General features: G+C 34.2%; 1 protein-coding gene across 1 annotated transcript in view; it reads right to left on the minus strand.

Annotated features, from left to right (window-relative positions):
• The window catches only part of LOC126880626 (rho GTPase-activating protein 100F), a 262,842-nt gene that overhangs the window by 177,529 nt on the left and 69,153 nt on the right, over window positions 1-16,160 (minus strand). The window contains exon 4 of the mRNA XM_050644637.1: window positions 14,712-14,969. Within this exon, the coding sequence (XP_050500594.1) occupies window positions 14,712-14,969 (258 nt within the window). The remainder of the gene's footprint in view (window positions 1-14,711; window positions 14,970-16,160) is intronic.

The raw sequence follows: 16,160 nt of genomic DNA on the forward strand, positions 1-16,160 counted from the left end.
AAGTTACGGTATTCCAACAATCTTAGAGAAACCACTTGGTGCAAATTGTTCGTTCACAAATATGTTAAACTATTTAAAAGCTATTTAGTCCATTAAAATGTTATATTTTTTTAGGCCGTACCTTGCATTTCTTAGAGGAGTCAATTTTATTTCTTTAATGTGTAGGGGGATCAGTAGAAGCTTAAGTTCAAGTTTTTGGGGTCGCCATCCTTGCCCCCCGGTCGCCATCTTGGAAATGGGGTGCAAAGGCGTTTCGCGCTATATCTCGTAAACTACCAACCCTACGGAAAATCTAATAAAAGATAAAATGTAGCAAATTGAATTTTCCACAATTTTGTTTGTATTACTTTTTATCGTCAAGTGACCAAGAAAAAAGATATAACCAAAAATATGTAAATTTTTTTTAACAAGTTTCCTTTTGGATCTTATAACTTTTTTTCAGTTTATTTTAAAATAAAATAATATTTTAGCAATTTTGTAGAGGGTTTTTCAGCGAACAATTTTTACTATAAATTTGTTTAATTCTATTTATTTTTACAGCGCTCCAAACTTGACCATATTCTCGAATGCTCATAGGGAATACAATAAAAACAAAAGTTAGGCTTACTTTTCTATCTATATATATTTTGTATTCATACAATTTATTATGACTTTAACATTCCTATGCTATTATTAATCTGTTTTTGACCTTTCTTCCCACTATAAAACTTATAACTCTAAGCATATATGAGGCGCTCAGAGCAACAGTGGCCTAAGCCACATCCCACAATTTTTCCAAAATGCTTTTATTACATTAAAGTTATGCATTACTTAAATATTTTTATATGCAGAGTGGCTCAAGAAACCATCGTTTGAGCTACCCTGCATCTGAAAATACTTAAATAAGGGATAAGTTTAATGTAATAAAAGTGTTTAGGTAAAATTGTGAGATGTGGGTTAGGCCACTGTTGCTCTGAGCTCCTCATATAGAAAAGGCCCAAGAAGTTGTTTGAGGACAAATTCGCCGCTTCAGAAGAAGAGTGACGCAACCGCAAAATGCAAAATTCTTAAGCAGAGCAAAAAAACGATTTTTGATATCAAAATCATAAAGTATGATAAAAATTAGCCATTCACCACACCGTGGTAAGGATCTCGAAATATAAGCGTTTTTTGGGGTGTACCGCTTGTATATGAAGTAACATAACTTTTTTCCTATTATATATTTGGACTTAAAATTTTCCAAAAAACTTCTTCATGAACTATGTTTTATTGTTGTGTTGGTTAAAATTATAAACTAAAAAGTTTGTCACTCAAATTTTTTAAGTAAACATGAAACTAACGAAATATGATGACAAAATGTTAATAAATTAACAACTCCTTTTTTAATATTTTTAAACATTTTGAACAAATTTCATTGTTATCTGCATACTTCGGAGATGACACAGTAGAATTTTTAAAAGGAAATATTTACAGCGACCAAAGATACAGCGAGGTAAATTTGAAAAATCCTCAAAATTGATTTTTGGCATTTTTGTATAAAATTTATTTGTTTAACATGTTCCACCAACTCTAGATGAAAATAAACTTCATATTCGGATTCAGCGACCTCTAAAACATAAAAATAGACCAAAATTGATCATTCACCTTAAATTTGATTTTCGTGGTTGGCATAACGGAATGCCGCTCGTAGATAGAAAAGCATTATTTTTCTACGAGATTTCGAGAATCTGGTCAAGTTTGGAGCGCTGTAAAACCTAGATAATAAATAAAATTAAACAACTTTATAGTGAAAATTGTTTATTGAAAAATCCTCTACAAAATCGCTATGATGTTATTTTATTGTGAAATGAACGTAAAAAAAGTTATAACTTTCAAAAGGAAATTTCTTACAAAATTTTCTCTTATTTTTGTTTATATCTTTTTTGTTGGTCACTTTACGATAAAAAGTAATACATATAAAATTGTTTAAAATTTAATTTGCTTCATTTTATGTGAAATTAAATTTTCTGTAGGGTAGCTAGTTTACGAGATACAGCGCGAAAGCCCTTTGCATCTCTTTTTCCAATATGGCGGCCGGGGGACAAGGGCCTCAACCACAAAAACTTGAACTTAAGCTTCTACTGAACCCCTCTACACATTAAAAAAATAAAATTGACTTCTCTAAGAAATGCACACTAAATGTAACATTTCAATTGACTAATTAGTTTTGTAAATATACAGGGTGTCCCGAAAAGATTGGTCATAAGTTATACCACAGATTCTGGGGTCAAAAATAGGTTCATTAAACCTAACTTACCTTAGTACAAATGTGCACATAAAAAAAGGTACAGTCCTTTGAAGTTACAAAATGAAAATCGTTTTATTTTCATATATCGAAAACTCTTAGATATTTTTTATTAAAAATGGACATGTAGTATTCTTAGGGCAGCAACACCTTAAAAAAAAATTAAAGTGAAATTTGTGCACCCCATAAAAATTTTATGGGGGTTTTGTTCCCTCAAACCCCCCCCCCAAACTTTTGTGTACGTTCCAATTAAATTATTATTGTGTCACCGTTAGTTAAACACACTGTTTTTAAAACTTTTTTGCCTCTTAGTACTTTTTCGGTAAGCCAGTGTTTATCGAGATATTTTGAATATCTGTAGAATCCACCACATATTTCTATATGGTTAAGTACGATTATAGAAACCTGTTAATTATCTGAAAATTTATTTATAATTTATATTTTTAGGTATGTTTTGAAAAAGAAGCCACATCTCGATAAAAGGTGACTTTTCAAAAAAAGACTAAGAGACAAAAAAGTTTTAAAAACACTGTGTTTAACTAATGGTACCGCAATAATAGTTTAATTGGAGCGAACACAAACATTTGGGGGGTTTAAAGGAGCAAAACCCCCATAAAATTTTTATGTAAACATAGTAAAAAAGAAGGCGCATCTCGATAAAAACTGGCTTATCGAAAAAATACTAAGAGGCAAAAAAGTTTTAAAAACGTTGTGTTTAACTAATGGTACCACAAAAATGAATTAATTGGAACGTACACAAAAGTTTGGGGGGGTTTAAGGGAACAAAGCCCCCATAAATTTTTTATGGGAATGACAAATTTTACTATAATTTTGTTTTAAGATGTTCCTGCCATAAAAAGGGTACATGTCCATTTTCAATAAAATATCTCTAATAGTTTTCGATATATTGAAAAAAATCGATTTTCATTTTGTAACTTCAAAGGGCTGTAACTTTTTTTATGAGCACATTTGTACTAAGGTAAGTTAGGTTCAATCGAACTATTTTTGACCCCAAAATGTGTGGTATAATTTATGACCAATCTTTTCGGGACACCCTGTATAATATTTAATATTGTAAATCTGCTCCTCGCTAATAACCTTCGGGTTAATGCGAATTTATCAATAAAAAAAAAGTTAGATTAACTACGTCGTGTTATACTTAATCTCAGAATCTACAAAACAATGGAACAGTATATTTATTTCTCAATGTAAGGTTTAAGTCGAGCTTATCTAATTCGTAGTAAAATAAAACTTTGTACTTTAAACTGTAAATTTTCTTTTCTTTGTTTTACTATGCATGTTTTCGGATATTTTCCCGTTTGTAAAAGCTAACTTATCGTCATAAACCTATTAGGTAACAAATCCCGTATACTTTAGAGCTCTCCCTCATATATGCCCTCATCTGCATTCAAAACGATGTTCTTCTCTTCAACACGCTCGAACATAGGATTGTGGTGCACATATTTGTAAATTCTACATTGGTGATGAAATTTTGTGGACGTGCCTAGGATGATTTCAAATGAGGAAGTCATTGTAGTGTTGCATATTTGAACACGCAATTCCTTTCGCCGGCAAATTAAACTCAAATGTTTTTACGTGTTACAGATCGGTATGTAAATGGTATATTCACAAGCTGAGGTTCTATATCAGTAAAAAAATATTGAAGTAAGAGTGGAAATTAATATTTGAGATCCAATATTGTTGTATAATTTTTATGGGGAAATTTTAGAAAATTTTACATCAGAGACCACGATATCATAGATTTCATCGCCCTGTATATGACCAAAAATTGTAAATATTATAAATTAGTTAGTAGTCAGTGTTTTCGCGGAAAGTTCAATCGTTAAGGTTTTGTTAATGGGTCTCGGAACGGACTCAAATAATAGTGCGGTAAAAATTAGAAGGTACATTTATTTCGCTGTGGAATGAACAATGAGGTTTTATAAATGTTCCTTAGAAGGATAGGCAGTAAGCAAATTTATTGAGTTTAGAATATAATAGTATAGTATAGTTGATCCAAAAGATGGCATAACCCAGACATCCAAAGTGAAAGTTATCCTTCAACACCAAATTGTTCTATATGGTCCACACAATGTCCAGAAAAAAGTCACACCATTTTGAGCGTCGGGTTTGGGGCGGAGAGGGGGTAGAAATCGGTAAATTCGTAGTTTTTCGCCAATATTTCTAAAACTATGCGGTTTATCATGAACAACCTTCTATACAAAAATGTTCTACATTAAATTTGAAATAAAAAAGGCCCTATGTATAATCTTTCTAAAATGAATGGTTCCAAAGTTACGGAGGTAGTATAGTATAACTGGCCCAAAAAAAGGCCTAACACAAACATCCAAAGTAAAAGTTTTCCTCCAACACCAAAATGTTCTATATGGTCCACATGTTGTTGAGTAAAAAGTTACACCATTTTGAGCGTCCGGTTTGGGAGGGACATGGAAGAGAAGCCGGTCAATTAGTAGTTTTTTAAAGTTTTTCGTCAATATTTCTAAAACTATGCTTTAGCATAAACAATGTTATATATAAAAATGTTCTACGTGAAATTTAAAACAAAAAATGTTCTATACATAATTGTTATAAAATCAACGGTTCTAGAGTTACGGAGGGTGAAAGGCGAGGTTTTCGATACTTTTTATATTCTTTGGGCAATATTTATGATATAAATATACCAAAAACCCAGACATCCAAAGTGAAAGTTATCCTCCAACACCAAATTGTTCTATAAGGTCAACATAATGTTCAGAAAAAAGTCACACCATTTTGAGCGTCGGGTTTGGGGGGGAGGGGGGGGAGAAATCGGTAAATATAAAAAGTATCTAAAATCTCCACTTTTCACCCTCCGTAACTCTGGAACCGTTGATTTTATAACAAAAACCTTTGTGTTTTAAATTTTATGTAGAACATTTTTCTATAGAACATTCCTTATGCTAAAGCATAGTTTTAGAAATATTAACGAAAAACGTAAAAAAAACTACTAATTTACCGACTTCTCCCCCATCTCCCCCCCAAACCGGACGCTCAAAATGGTGTAACTTTTTACTGAACAATATGTGGACCATATACAGTGCCGGCAAAAAAAATCTTTACATTGCCAAATAAATCACCAAATTTGAAGACAATTTGCATGCGTTCTGTCTGCGCTTGGGGGGAGGGGTTGCGAGGGGAGATAGCGTACTTGCGACGGCAATTGTCTGTAGTTTACGGACCGCTTAGCTTATTTTGGGTATTCTGCGCGTTTGCACTGTAAACAGTTGGCTTTGTGCGGGTAGTCAGTGTTAAACTTCGTCTCATTTACCGCGTAAAGTTTGAGATCGTCAAATTCTAAATTGAACTGACAAATATGGGTCGAAAGAAACGCACAAAAGAGGAGAAGGTTCGTGCTTTAACATTACTGGAGAAAGGGGACTCTGTAATTACCGTAGCACGTGATATTAGTGCTTCAAGAGAGGGTATTTATCAAATGAAACGTTCGGCTGCAACGTTTCAGTTGATAAATAGCCTCTCTTGAAGCACCAACATCACGTGCTACGGTAATTACAGAGTCCCGTTCTCCAGTAATGTTAAAGCACGAACCTTCTCCTCTTTTGTGCGTTTCTTTCGACCCATATTTGTCAGTTCCATTTAGAATTTGACCATCTCAAACTTTACGCGGTAAATGAGACGAACTTTAACACTGATAGCCCGCACAAAGCCAACTGTTTACAGTGCAAACGCGCAGAATACCCTAAATAAGCTAAGCGGTCCGTAAACTACAGACAATTGCCGTCGCAAGTACGCTCTCCCCTCTTTCCTCCCCACCCAACCAAGCGCAGACAGAACGCATGCAAATTGTCTTCAAATTTGGTGATTTATTTGGCAATGTAAAGATTCTTTTTGCCAGCACTGTAGAACAATTTGGTGTTGAAGGGAAACTTTTACTTTGGATGTCTGGGTTAGGCCTTTTTTTAGACCAATTATATTATACTACCTCCGTAACTTTGGAACCGTTCATTTTAGAAGGGTTATGCATACGGCCTTTATTATTTCAAATTTAATGTAGAACAATTTTGTGTAGAGGGTTGTTCATGCTAAACCGCTTAGTTTTAGAAATATTGACGAAAAACGTAAAAAACTACGAATTTGCAGATTTCTCCCCCCTCTCCCCCCCCCCCCCCCAAACCCGACGCTCAAAATGGTGTGACTTTTTTCTGAACATTATGTGGACCATATAGAACAATTTGGTGTTGGAGGATAACTTTCACTTTGAATGTCTGGGTTTGGGTCTAACTATACCATTTTAATAAGGCTTTTTGTTTATCATTTTGAAACAACGAAAGTAATTTGGTGTCTTCTAGAACTTAACATAATAGAAAAGTTGTATACAAAATAAATGGGTTTTTAGGAATTGAAAATATGGATGTAGTGGGTATAGAGGATGTTTGTGATTGGCGCAGAATGATGGATGGAAGAGATGAGATTGTTGAGTCTGATTTTGAAGAGAGAAAAAATTATCACTGTATACTGAAAATCTGGAGAGTATAGTCCAGTTTTTAAAAAGTGAGAAGTCGGTGTAAAGTGGTGAAATTGGCCTTTGCGAGCAGAATCGTGGTGAAACGCAATCGTTGACCGAGTTGAGAAGTTAATTTTCCTTGTGTAAGAGGAGATTCCAGTTTTCTTTTTAGAACGAGTAGCCGGTGGGTGTCAATTTGCACAAGATATCGAGCAGAGAGAAAACTGAATAGAGATTTCGAGCGAGTCCCGTTGTTTGTTTGTTGGTGAAGCAGTTTGGACGAGAAGGACCTTTCGCTACATCCTAGGAGCACGTGTGGGAGAATCGAGGACTACGCAATCCAGGAAGAAGGAGTAAAGAAGAAACAAAAGGTTAGTCAGAAATTTTGTGAAACGGAGAGAGTTTGTTTTATTTCCACACCATATTTGTTTATTTTTTATTGAGCAGTTCTATAGCATAATTTAGTCATTCCAAAATTTAAAGAAGAATTAAGTAATCAATTCCAAAGCAGAAAAGTAAATTTTAGTATTTTTTGTAAGAAGAGTCCAACGAATTATTTAAATAAAAATTTTGTTAAAATAAAGGAGATATCAGAATTAAAGCTTAATTTATTAGATGAGAAATAGTTGCAACAGATGTAAATTTTAGTATAATTTTTAAATCTTATATTTATGGTATATTGGATAAATAAAAAAATATTTATAACATTTATATGACATCGAGTGTGTTTAATTTCCCTGTTTTGTCCCTGGATGAAGTAAGCAACTAGAGATACCTAGAAGCCACAAACCGAAGGTAAGGCATTAAAATTAAAATAGCCCTAAGCATAAAATTTATTAGAAAATTTAATTTAATTTTGGTTTTGTTTTACATAAGTAATAATTAAAATAATTAAGTAATTAAGCAAAATAAGAATTTTCTGATCAATCTCATAACAAGATAGAAATACAGAGCATAACAATATATTCGAGTGAATATTATTTATAAAAAGCTTAGAATGAATGATTTATTAGTTATGAGTAAAACAAACGTAATAAAGATTTGGGTTGCCTGATTATTATACCAGATTATTATAAATAAGGGTGCTGTTTATCTCCCATTCTTTCAATTAACATACTGACGGTGCTCTCAGACTTTGGAAGCAGAAATGCAGTGGTATGGGTATACCAATCGGAGACATAACACTATACACTTTGAACTACGCAGACTAAAAGGTGGTAGTTCCCCAAGATAAGGAATACTTAGAATGTATGACAAGAGAATTGGTGGAAGAATATAGGAAATGGGATTTAGAGGTATACATAAAGAAAACACAATATCTACACATCGGTAACCAAACGCAACAGGAAGACCTAGGTCTTGACCGAAGTGACTACATCAGGGGTTCTACAGAATATATACTAGGGATTAAATTAACAAATAGTGGAAGAACGGAACCACCCAGTATAGATGATATAGAGCGACGAAAGCTAGAAAGGTTACTAGAGCCCTAAACCCTCTCTTATGGCAACATAACATAAATTTAAATACAAAAATGAGGATGTACGACGCTATTCTGAGACCAATTTGAACCGAAGTGTGGCAAATGACAAAAAATCCGAAAATAAGCTGCTTACTACCGAAATGGATTTTATTAGAAGAGCTGCCAGAATATAGAAATTGAGCATGTTCGAAATGAAAAGATCAGAGGAAAAGTAGGCAAGAAGAAAACAATAAGAATAATAAAAAAGGAAGAGGTACAACGAAACAACTCACTTGGTATGGACATGTTCAACGAATAGAAGATGAAAGACTACCAAAAATTAAAATAAGATGGATACAGCCAAAAAAACGGAAAAGAGGAAGGCCACCGCCCTCCTGGAAACAAGGAGTTACAAAAGCCATGTCAGAAAGAAATCTGCAAGAAAGAGACTGGCTAGACCAACAGGCTTGGCGATTGGGTACCGGAGTCCGGAAGGCGTGGAATGCTATAGAACCGTTTATATATAATTTATATTATTATACCATGATCTATATTTATTGCTTCCTCAAGTTTGAGTCTGCGATTGTGGCACATATACTGAGTGACAAAAACTGTAAACTCCTATATACTTATGTTAATTAGACTTCATTATTTTATTTAAGTATCGACTTATCTGGTCTTAAATGACAAGTGATTAAGTTTTCAGGTTTATCTGTTAAGTTTTGGTAATAAAGAATCAGTCAGTGTTCGTGAATTTCTGACGTTGATTAAATTTTAAATTTCGTATAGCTGATTGAGATGCCTTCTTGATTGCTCAAAATGGCTAGAGTGCGTAGAATTCGTCGGGTGTCCCAGCTAAGTGTCTTTGATACGGGCCGAATTGTAGGGTTGGGCGATGCCGGTCAATAAGAGATACATTCGATATGAGAAGTTTCTAGGATGACCAACAGATCTTTACGCAGGATAATGCAGTGTGAATGAGATTGACTCAGGAAGGCCGAGCGAAAAGTTCTGGATGTCACACAGGGACCACAGAGCTCTAACCTTCTGACTCTAAGAGACACATTCAGTAGTATTCGAACCATCGAAAATCGGTGGTTTGAAGAGCAGGGAAGGATGATTAGTATGCGTATAGTATATCGCAGAATACGACAGTTTGGCCTTTTTGGTTATCGTTCACATTCGGTTATCGACCACATGTTTCAAGAGAATCGTTAGCTTTCGTGGATCAACAACACATCAACCATTTACCATGGCCACCACGATCACCTGATCTCTCTCCAATTGAACATGTCTGAGTCTGAGTGTATAAGAAATCATGGATTCTCAACACATTATTGAACCACCTTCTCCAGTAACTTGACAAATCAAGCTGAATATTTAATAAGAGAAAAATGAAGAGAAAATTTAATACGAGTAGTAGATTTCGCATAGAGATAAAAGCAAAGACAATTTAATCGACAATATCTCAATGATCGATCGTTTAGAAATACATCGTATAATATTTGTTGTAACTGCTGATTTTTTTAATAAAACTATTTTACTTAGGTACAAAAATTTTGAAATTCAGCAATTCATTTTTATATTTGGTATTAAGCTCGCTAATATTGTGGCTGGAACACTTTTATTAAAAAGAAATTTATATTTCTTACTTGTTAAATATAGTTTTTGTAAAAAGTTTGCAAAAAAGGAGAGTTGTTCTGTAAATCTATTTCATCACGCATTTTACTTACCGAATTTCGTAAAAGTAAGTTTTCAAATTACCACATAAAAATAGGCTCTTGCTTGTAACTTTGTATTAAATAGGATTTTGATTATATAGTGCTACAGTAATAACACAGCAATCGTAAACTTTGCCGAGTTGTCAAAGTCAAAACTGTGACCGTTAAAAGAACCTACTATTTGTCTGGATACCTTGAAAACAAACAGATTAATTTCTGACACACATTTTAAAAAGCAAGCCTTTATTACATTACGATTAAAACTGTACAAATTAAATATTTATAAAGCGATACTGCACACAAATACAAATAAGATGAATACAATAATAATCGTAACAGATTATAACATAATCAGGAAAATATACACGCAGCATCTATTAGTGGGATTGTTTCTGGAGCGAGGAATTGTTTCATCTAATCTAGCTAGCGACCGAGAAAAATTTGATCAGCTTGTTAATACGACGATAACCAACTCTTGAAAACAAGCACGGCGCACAAAGAAGAAGAATCCATTAGGTTTACTAATAAAGGAGGAACTAAATAGATTACATACTAAAGATATCAGCATAAATTTTCTGTGGACCACATCACGTAATGAAACAGCTGACAGAAATTCCATAAGGCTAGAAGCCATAAAGCATAAACATTTCAGTTCCTCTTTAATATTTTCAACCTCAACTCTAATTCCGTACATCAAATGCCGAGGTATCCAGAACAGAAAAAAGCCAGCCGAGGTATCCAGACAAATAGGTCTGGATCCCGCGTATGAAAAAAAAGTTGATTAATAGCAAGCTGAAAATTTGTTAATAGCTTAAGGGTGTCTAGTCGGATAAACTTTGGTATATGGGAACACTGGAACAGGGCCAGTTTTAATTGTGGAACAGGTTAAAAATTTGGAACGGTCAGACCACGAAAACGGCACATTTATTTTGTCCGACAGAACAGACTTAAACTCTCCGAACAGAGATTAAACTTTCATGCAAAAATCAGACAGCTATTTATCACCTGTCATAATTCCTGTCATTTGACATATTCTACATGTTCCACTAATTAAATACGCCCATTTGCTGATAAATAGCAGTCTGATTTTTGCACGAGAGTTTAATCTCTGTTCGGAGAGTTTAAGTCTGTTCTGTCGGACAAAATACATGTGCCGTTTTCGTGGTCTGACCGTTCCAAATTTTTAACCTGTTCCACAGTTAAAACTTCCCCTGTTCCAGTGTTCCCATATATCAAAGTTTGTCCGACTAGACACCCTTAAGCTATTAACAATTTTTAGCTTGCTATTAATCAACTTTTTTTCCATACGCGAGATCTAGACCTAAAAAGGAAATAATTATTTCAGTTTACTGTTTATTACAGAAAAACGTGTGCTAGTGGAACATTGCAAGAAGTTCAATCATCACAGAAGTAAATACTATTTAAAAATGCCACACGAAAATATCTTCAGAATAACATAAATACTATTTATCTAAAACTTAGAGTAGTGGATCCCCGGGAGGAATAAAGGAAATTCGCCTTCCTCAATTCATGAAACTTACATCGTAGACAGACAAATTCAACCCAATAAACCTGTCTTTTATGTACTCGAATTTATTCAATTTGGTTGTTCCACCGCTCTATATTTATAACAAGAACTTCTTCTTCTTCTTCTTCTTCAGCCTGTGTTCGTCCACTGCTGGACATAGGCCTCTTCCATTTGCTTCCATCGATTTCTACTCTTGGCAATTCTCATCCACTGTTTGCCCGCGACTTGTTTCATATCATCTGCCCACCTCTTCTGCGGTCTGCCTACTCCTCGCCTGTTCTCTCTTGGTCTCCAGTTTGTTAGTCTCTGTGTCCATTTTTCGGGATTATCTCGGGCAACATGTCCGACCCATTGCCACTTGAGCCTTGCTATACGTTCTGCGACATCAGTAATCTTTGTTCTTTCACGAATATCGATATTTCGAATTTTGTCTCTCAAACTAATCCCTATCATGGCCCTCTCCATCGCTCTTTGAGTTGTACTGAGCTGCTCTAAGGTTTTCTTTGTAAAGGCCATGGTCTTCAGTCCATATGTAGTTACAGGCAAGATACATTTGTCATAAACTCTACGTTTTAGACACATTGGTATATCTATATTCTTCAAGATAAAGCTTAACTTGCCGAAAGCTACCCAAGACAATTGTATGCGTCTTTTTATTTCGGCTATTTGGTTTTCTTTGCCGACTTTAATGGTATGTCCAAGATATATATAGTGGTCTACATTTTCAAGACTGACGTTGTCAATAACAAGATTAGTTTGTACATTACTCATTATTGTTGTTTTCTGAAGATTCATTTTGAGACCTATTTTATTTGACTGCTGGTTTAGTTCCTTCATCGTTTGCTCCAGTTCCTTGATATCTGTACTGAATAATACTATGTCGTCCGCAAACCTCAAATGACTCAAACGTACACCATCAATGTTTAGACCTTTTTCCTCCCAGTCGAGCTGTTTGAATACATTTTCCAATGCTAAGGTAAAAAGTTTTAGTGAAATAGTATCACCTTGTCTAATACCTTTACCAAGGCGTATTTTTTCGGTTTTTTGGTCTTCATTGATTTTGATGTGGAATGTGGCCTGTTCATAAATGTTTTTAATGAGTGTAGTGTACCGTGAGTCTATTCGAGCATCCCTGAGGGCTGACAAAAAGAACCAGGTTTCAATACTATCGAAAGCCTTGTGAAAGTCAATAAATGCCATATGTAAGGGTACATTATATTCTGTGGTTTTTTCTACCAGTGTTCTGATGGTTTGTAAGTGATCGTTAGTACCAAACCCTTTTCGAAATCCCGCCTGTTCAACCGGTTGATATAAATCAAGTTTTTGTGTTATGCGGTTGGTTATTATTCTTGTTAGCAATTTGTATAAATGTGACAACAAACTTATAGGCCTGTAGTTTTCCCACAGATTGGGTATTCTTTTCTCTATTAGACACCTATTCAGCAAGACTTCCACAACCTCTACAACGGTGTTGCCACCCATTTTTAACATTTCAGACGTTATATGATCCTCGCCAGGAGCTTTTTTATTCTTCATTTGCTGTAAGGCATATCTAATTTCCGAAGAAGTTATTTTAGGGAGAGTTTCCGAGCCGACGTTTAGAATTGTTCTATGGTCTGTTCCGAGGTTCTGTATAGTGGATGTATAAAGATTCTTGTAGAACGTTTGTATTTCCTTGATTATTTGAGTTTTTTCCGTCACCGTATGCCCCTGTTGGTTTTTGATTTTAGTTATCTTCGATTTTCCTTTAGTTAAATTTGATTTCAATACTCTCATGTTTCTATTGTCTTCGATGGTTTGCAATATTTGTTTTGTTTTATAAGCCCGCAAGTGTGACCTTATTTTTTTTTTAACTTTATTGTTGATAGCCTTATATTCTGGTAATTCTTTAGATGTTCTTCTTCTTTCTTCCATTAAATCCAGTGTTGTTTGTTTAAGCTTCGTTTTTCTCGGATTTTTATTTTTACCACAGACCTTTTTTGTAGTTGATGTTATGTCATTCGTTAATTTTTGTGTTATTTCATTTATATCTTTCGTGTTGAATACTGGTAAAGGTCCTAGTTTCTTTTTTAGTTCACTTTGATATTCCTCTTGATTCATTTCGAGTGCTTCTATGTTTGGTAATTTATCCTGTGTTAATAATTTTCTTCTATCGAATTTCGTATTTACTTCTATTCGCACCCTAACTAATCGATGGTCACTACCAGTGTCGACAGAATTTAGTACAGCAACATCTTTAGCAATGTTTTTGAAGTTAGAGAGTATAAAGTCAATTTCATTTTTTACGTTGCCGTCTGGGCTGTGCCACGTCCATTTTCTCTGCATCTTTTTCTTGTAGAATGTGTTTAAACAGAATAGCTTTTCTTTGCTGCGGAAATTTGCGAGCATATCTCCCCTGTGATTTCTACTTCCCAGTCCAAAATTTCCAATATATTCGTTGTCGTTGTTATTTTCGTTCTTTCTAGAAGAACTATATTTAATATAATTAGAAAATCTACGGTTTTGTTTTGATTTAAATCTGTCTCTTGCCATCCCCCGGTAGTACTATTTCTAGGTCTACCTGTTGTCAAGGAGGCTCTGCAGAAGACAAATTTACACCAGCACGTCCGTAGTTTCTCGGTATAAAATAAAACTATTTATACCGTAGTATGGTTAGAACGTCCTCTAACGGAGAATAAGTGAAATGAATGCCAACTCGCTTCAAGCTCTCTCTTTAACCCAGGTATGACAATACCAAAAGGCACAGCTAGGAAAATATTCAAATTTGATGTTCAGAGAACCAGTATGAAACGAGTCTTTGTACTCTAATACAGAGTATGCCATTAGTAAAATTAGAAAATCTACGGTTTTCTTTTGATTTAAATCTGTCTCCTGCCATCCCCCGATGGTACTATTTCTAGGTCTACCTGTTGTCAAGGATGCTCTGCAGAAGACAAATTTACACCAACACCTCCGTAGTTTCTAGGTACAAAATAAAACTGTTTATACCGTAGTATGGTTAGAACGCCCTCTAACGGGGAATAAGTGAAATGAATGTCGAATCGATTCAATTTCTCTCTATATTTAATATTTTTTTCAAAATAATAATTTTTGTTATTTACGTTTTAAATTATCTTTCTAGAATTCTTATGACTCTTGTGTTTTACAAATCGTGTTTGTTAGATAATTTAATAAAGACCCATCCTTACAATGTAACAAAAGATAAATAAGATAGAGCTCTTTAAATCGTACATTACCTTTAAGCATCCACTATTATACACCGCAGATTCCAGCGCTATTCTTGATATGAACACCCCGTCGTTCCTGTCAATTCCATTGCCTTCTCTGATGTAGAGGCCCAGTGTTTGGCCGGGCCTCTTAACGATCTCCACGAACTGGACCGTATGTTTGGCATCTTGCATTGCCGTGAATCTCTTCACGGCTTCGTTGGCGGTTCTACTGAGGTGTCGAGCCTCCAATATGCGGACTATCATCTCACCGCGTCTTTCCACGTGCTGAAAATAATTTAAAACAACAAATTAGATATATTGCTTTAGTCTGCATTAGATCGTAAAATTATGTTTTATATTCATTGTTTGAATTTAGCGTTTGTACCATTATCAAGATTATCCATAATAGTAATCTTAGCAAGAGTACCTTCAGGTGATTTTATACATTTTATTGTAACTTTGTGGGATTTTAATTTAAATAGACCGAATACTTAAAAAATTAAGCAGAATAACATTAATGAATTTTCTTAAAACCCTAAAAAAATTCAATATGGTTTCGATGATCGTTAATTAGTACGTTCTTTAAAGGTAAAATATTGCAAAATCTCTAAATTTTAAAGAACCGCTTGGATTGACATGAAATTTGGCATACACATAGCTAACAAGTCAAAGAAAAAAAGTGATATTGTGCCGATGTGTGTTTTTGCCCTAGGGGTGGTTTTCACCCCCCTTGGGGGTGAAAAAATATACGTCCAAAGTAAGTCCGGAAATGGATAAACTGACTAATTTTAAGTAACTTTTGTTCCAAAGATTTTTTTCATTAAGGCAATATTTTCGAGTTATTTTCCAGTGAATATGTTCATTTTTTCAACAAAATAACCACGCATTTAGACTGTTTTTCGCAAATAACTCAAAAAGTAAGTATTTTATCGAAAAAATATCCTTAGCAAAAATATAGCCTGTAAATTTTTTAAAAAATGGTGTTTTAACACGTCTCTATACCTAGTAGAAGCAGAGTTATATCTAATAAAAAATAGGTTTATATTCGTCAAATTCCAAATGGAATAATTTAACGTGAAATAACCAAAAATGAAGCACATTTCGGGGAAAACTCATTTAAAGTGTTTAAAAAAGCTTCATTTTTGTTTTATAAAAAAAATTTCTAGCGTCAAAAGTAAGCAAGTTACGCTCAAAATAAAGCTAGGCCTTTTTTGGTAAAATCGGGAAAATCACCTCCTAATTAGTATCTCAAATGAACTTAATCGTTACGACTTCACAAGTTTTTTGACTCGTGTATGTGTTGTTTATATGATCTGTAGGTTTCATCGTTTCAAAGTCCTTATTTTTGAAAGGGCTGTAGTTAAAAGGGGTTGAACGAGTCACTGATCACGAATGTATGCAAATTTAAAAATACCAAATCTTAATCAATTTTTGCCTTACAGAAAAACAAAAAATATAGGATATTCAGAAAAGCAA

The sequence above is a fragment of the Diabrotica virgifera genome, chromosome 2 (assembly GCF_917563875.1).
Source record: "Diabrotica virgifera virgifera chromosome 2, PGI_DIABVI_V3a".
Taxonomy (NCBI): Eukaryota; Metazoa; Arthropoda; class Insecta; order Coleoptera; family Chrysomelidae; genus Diabrotica; species Diabrotica virgifera.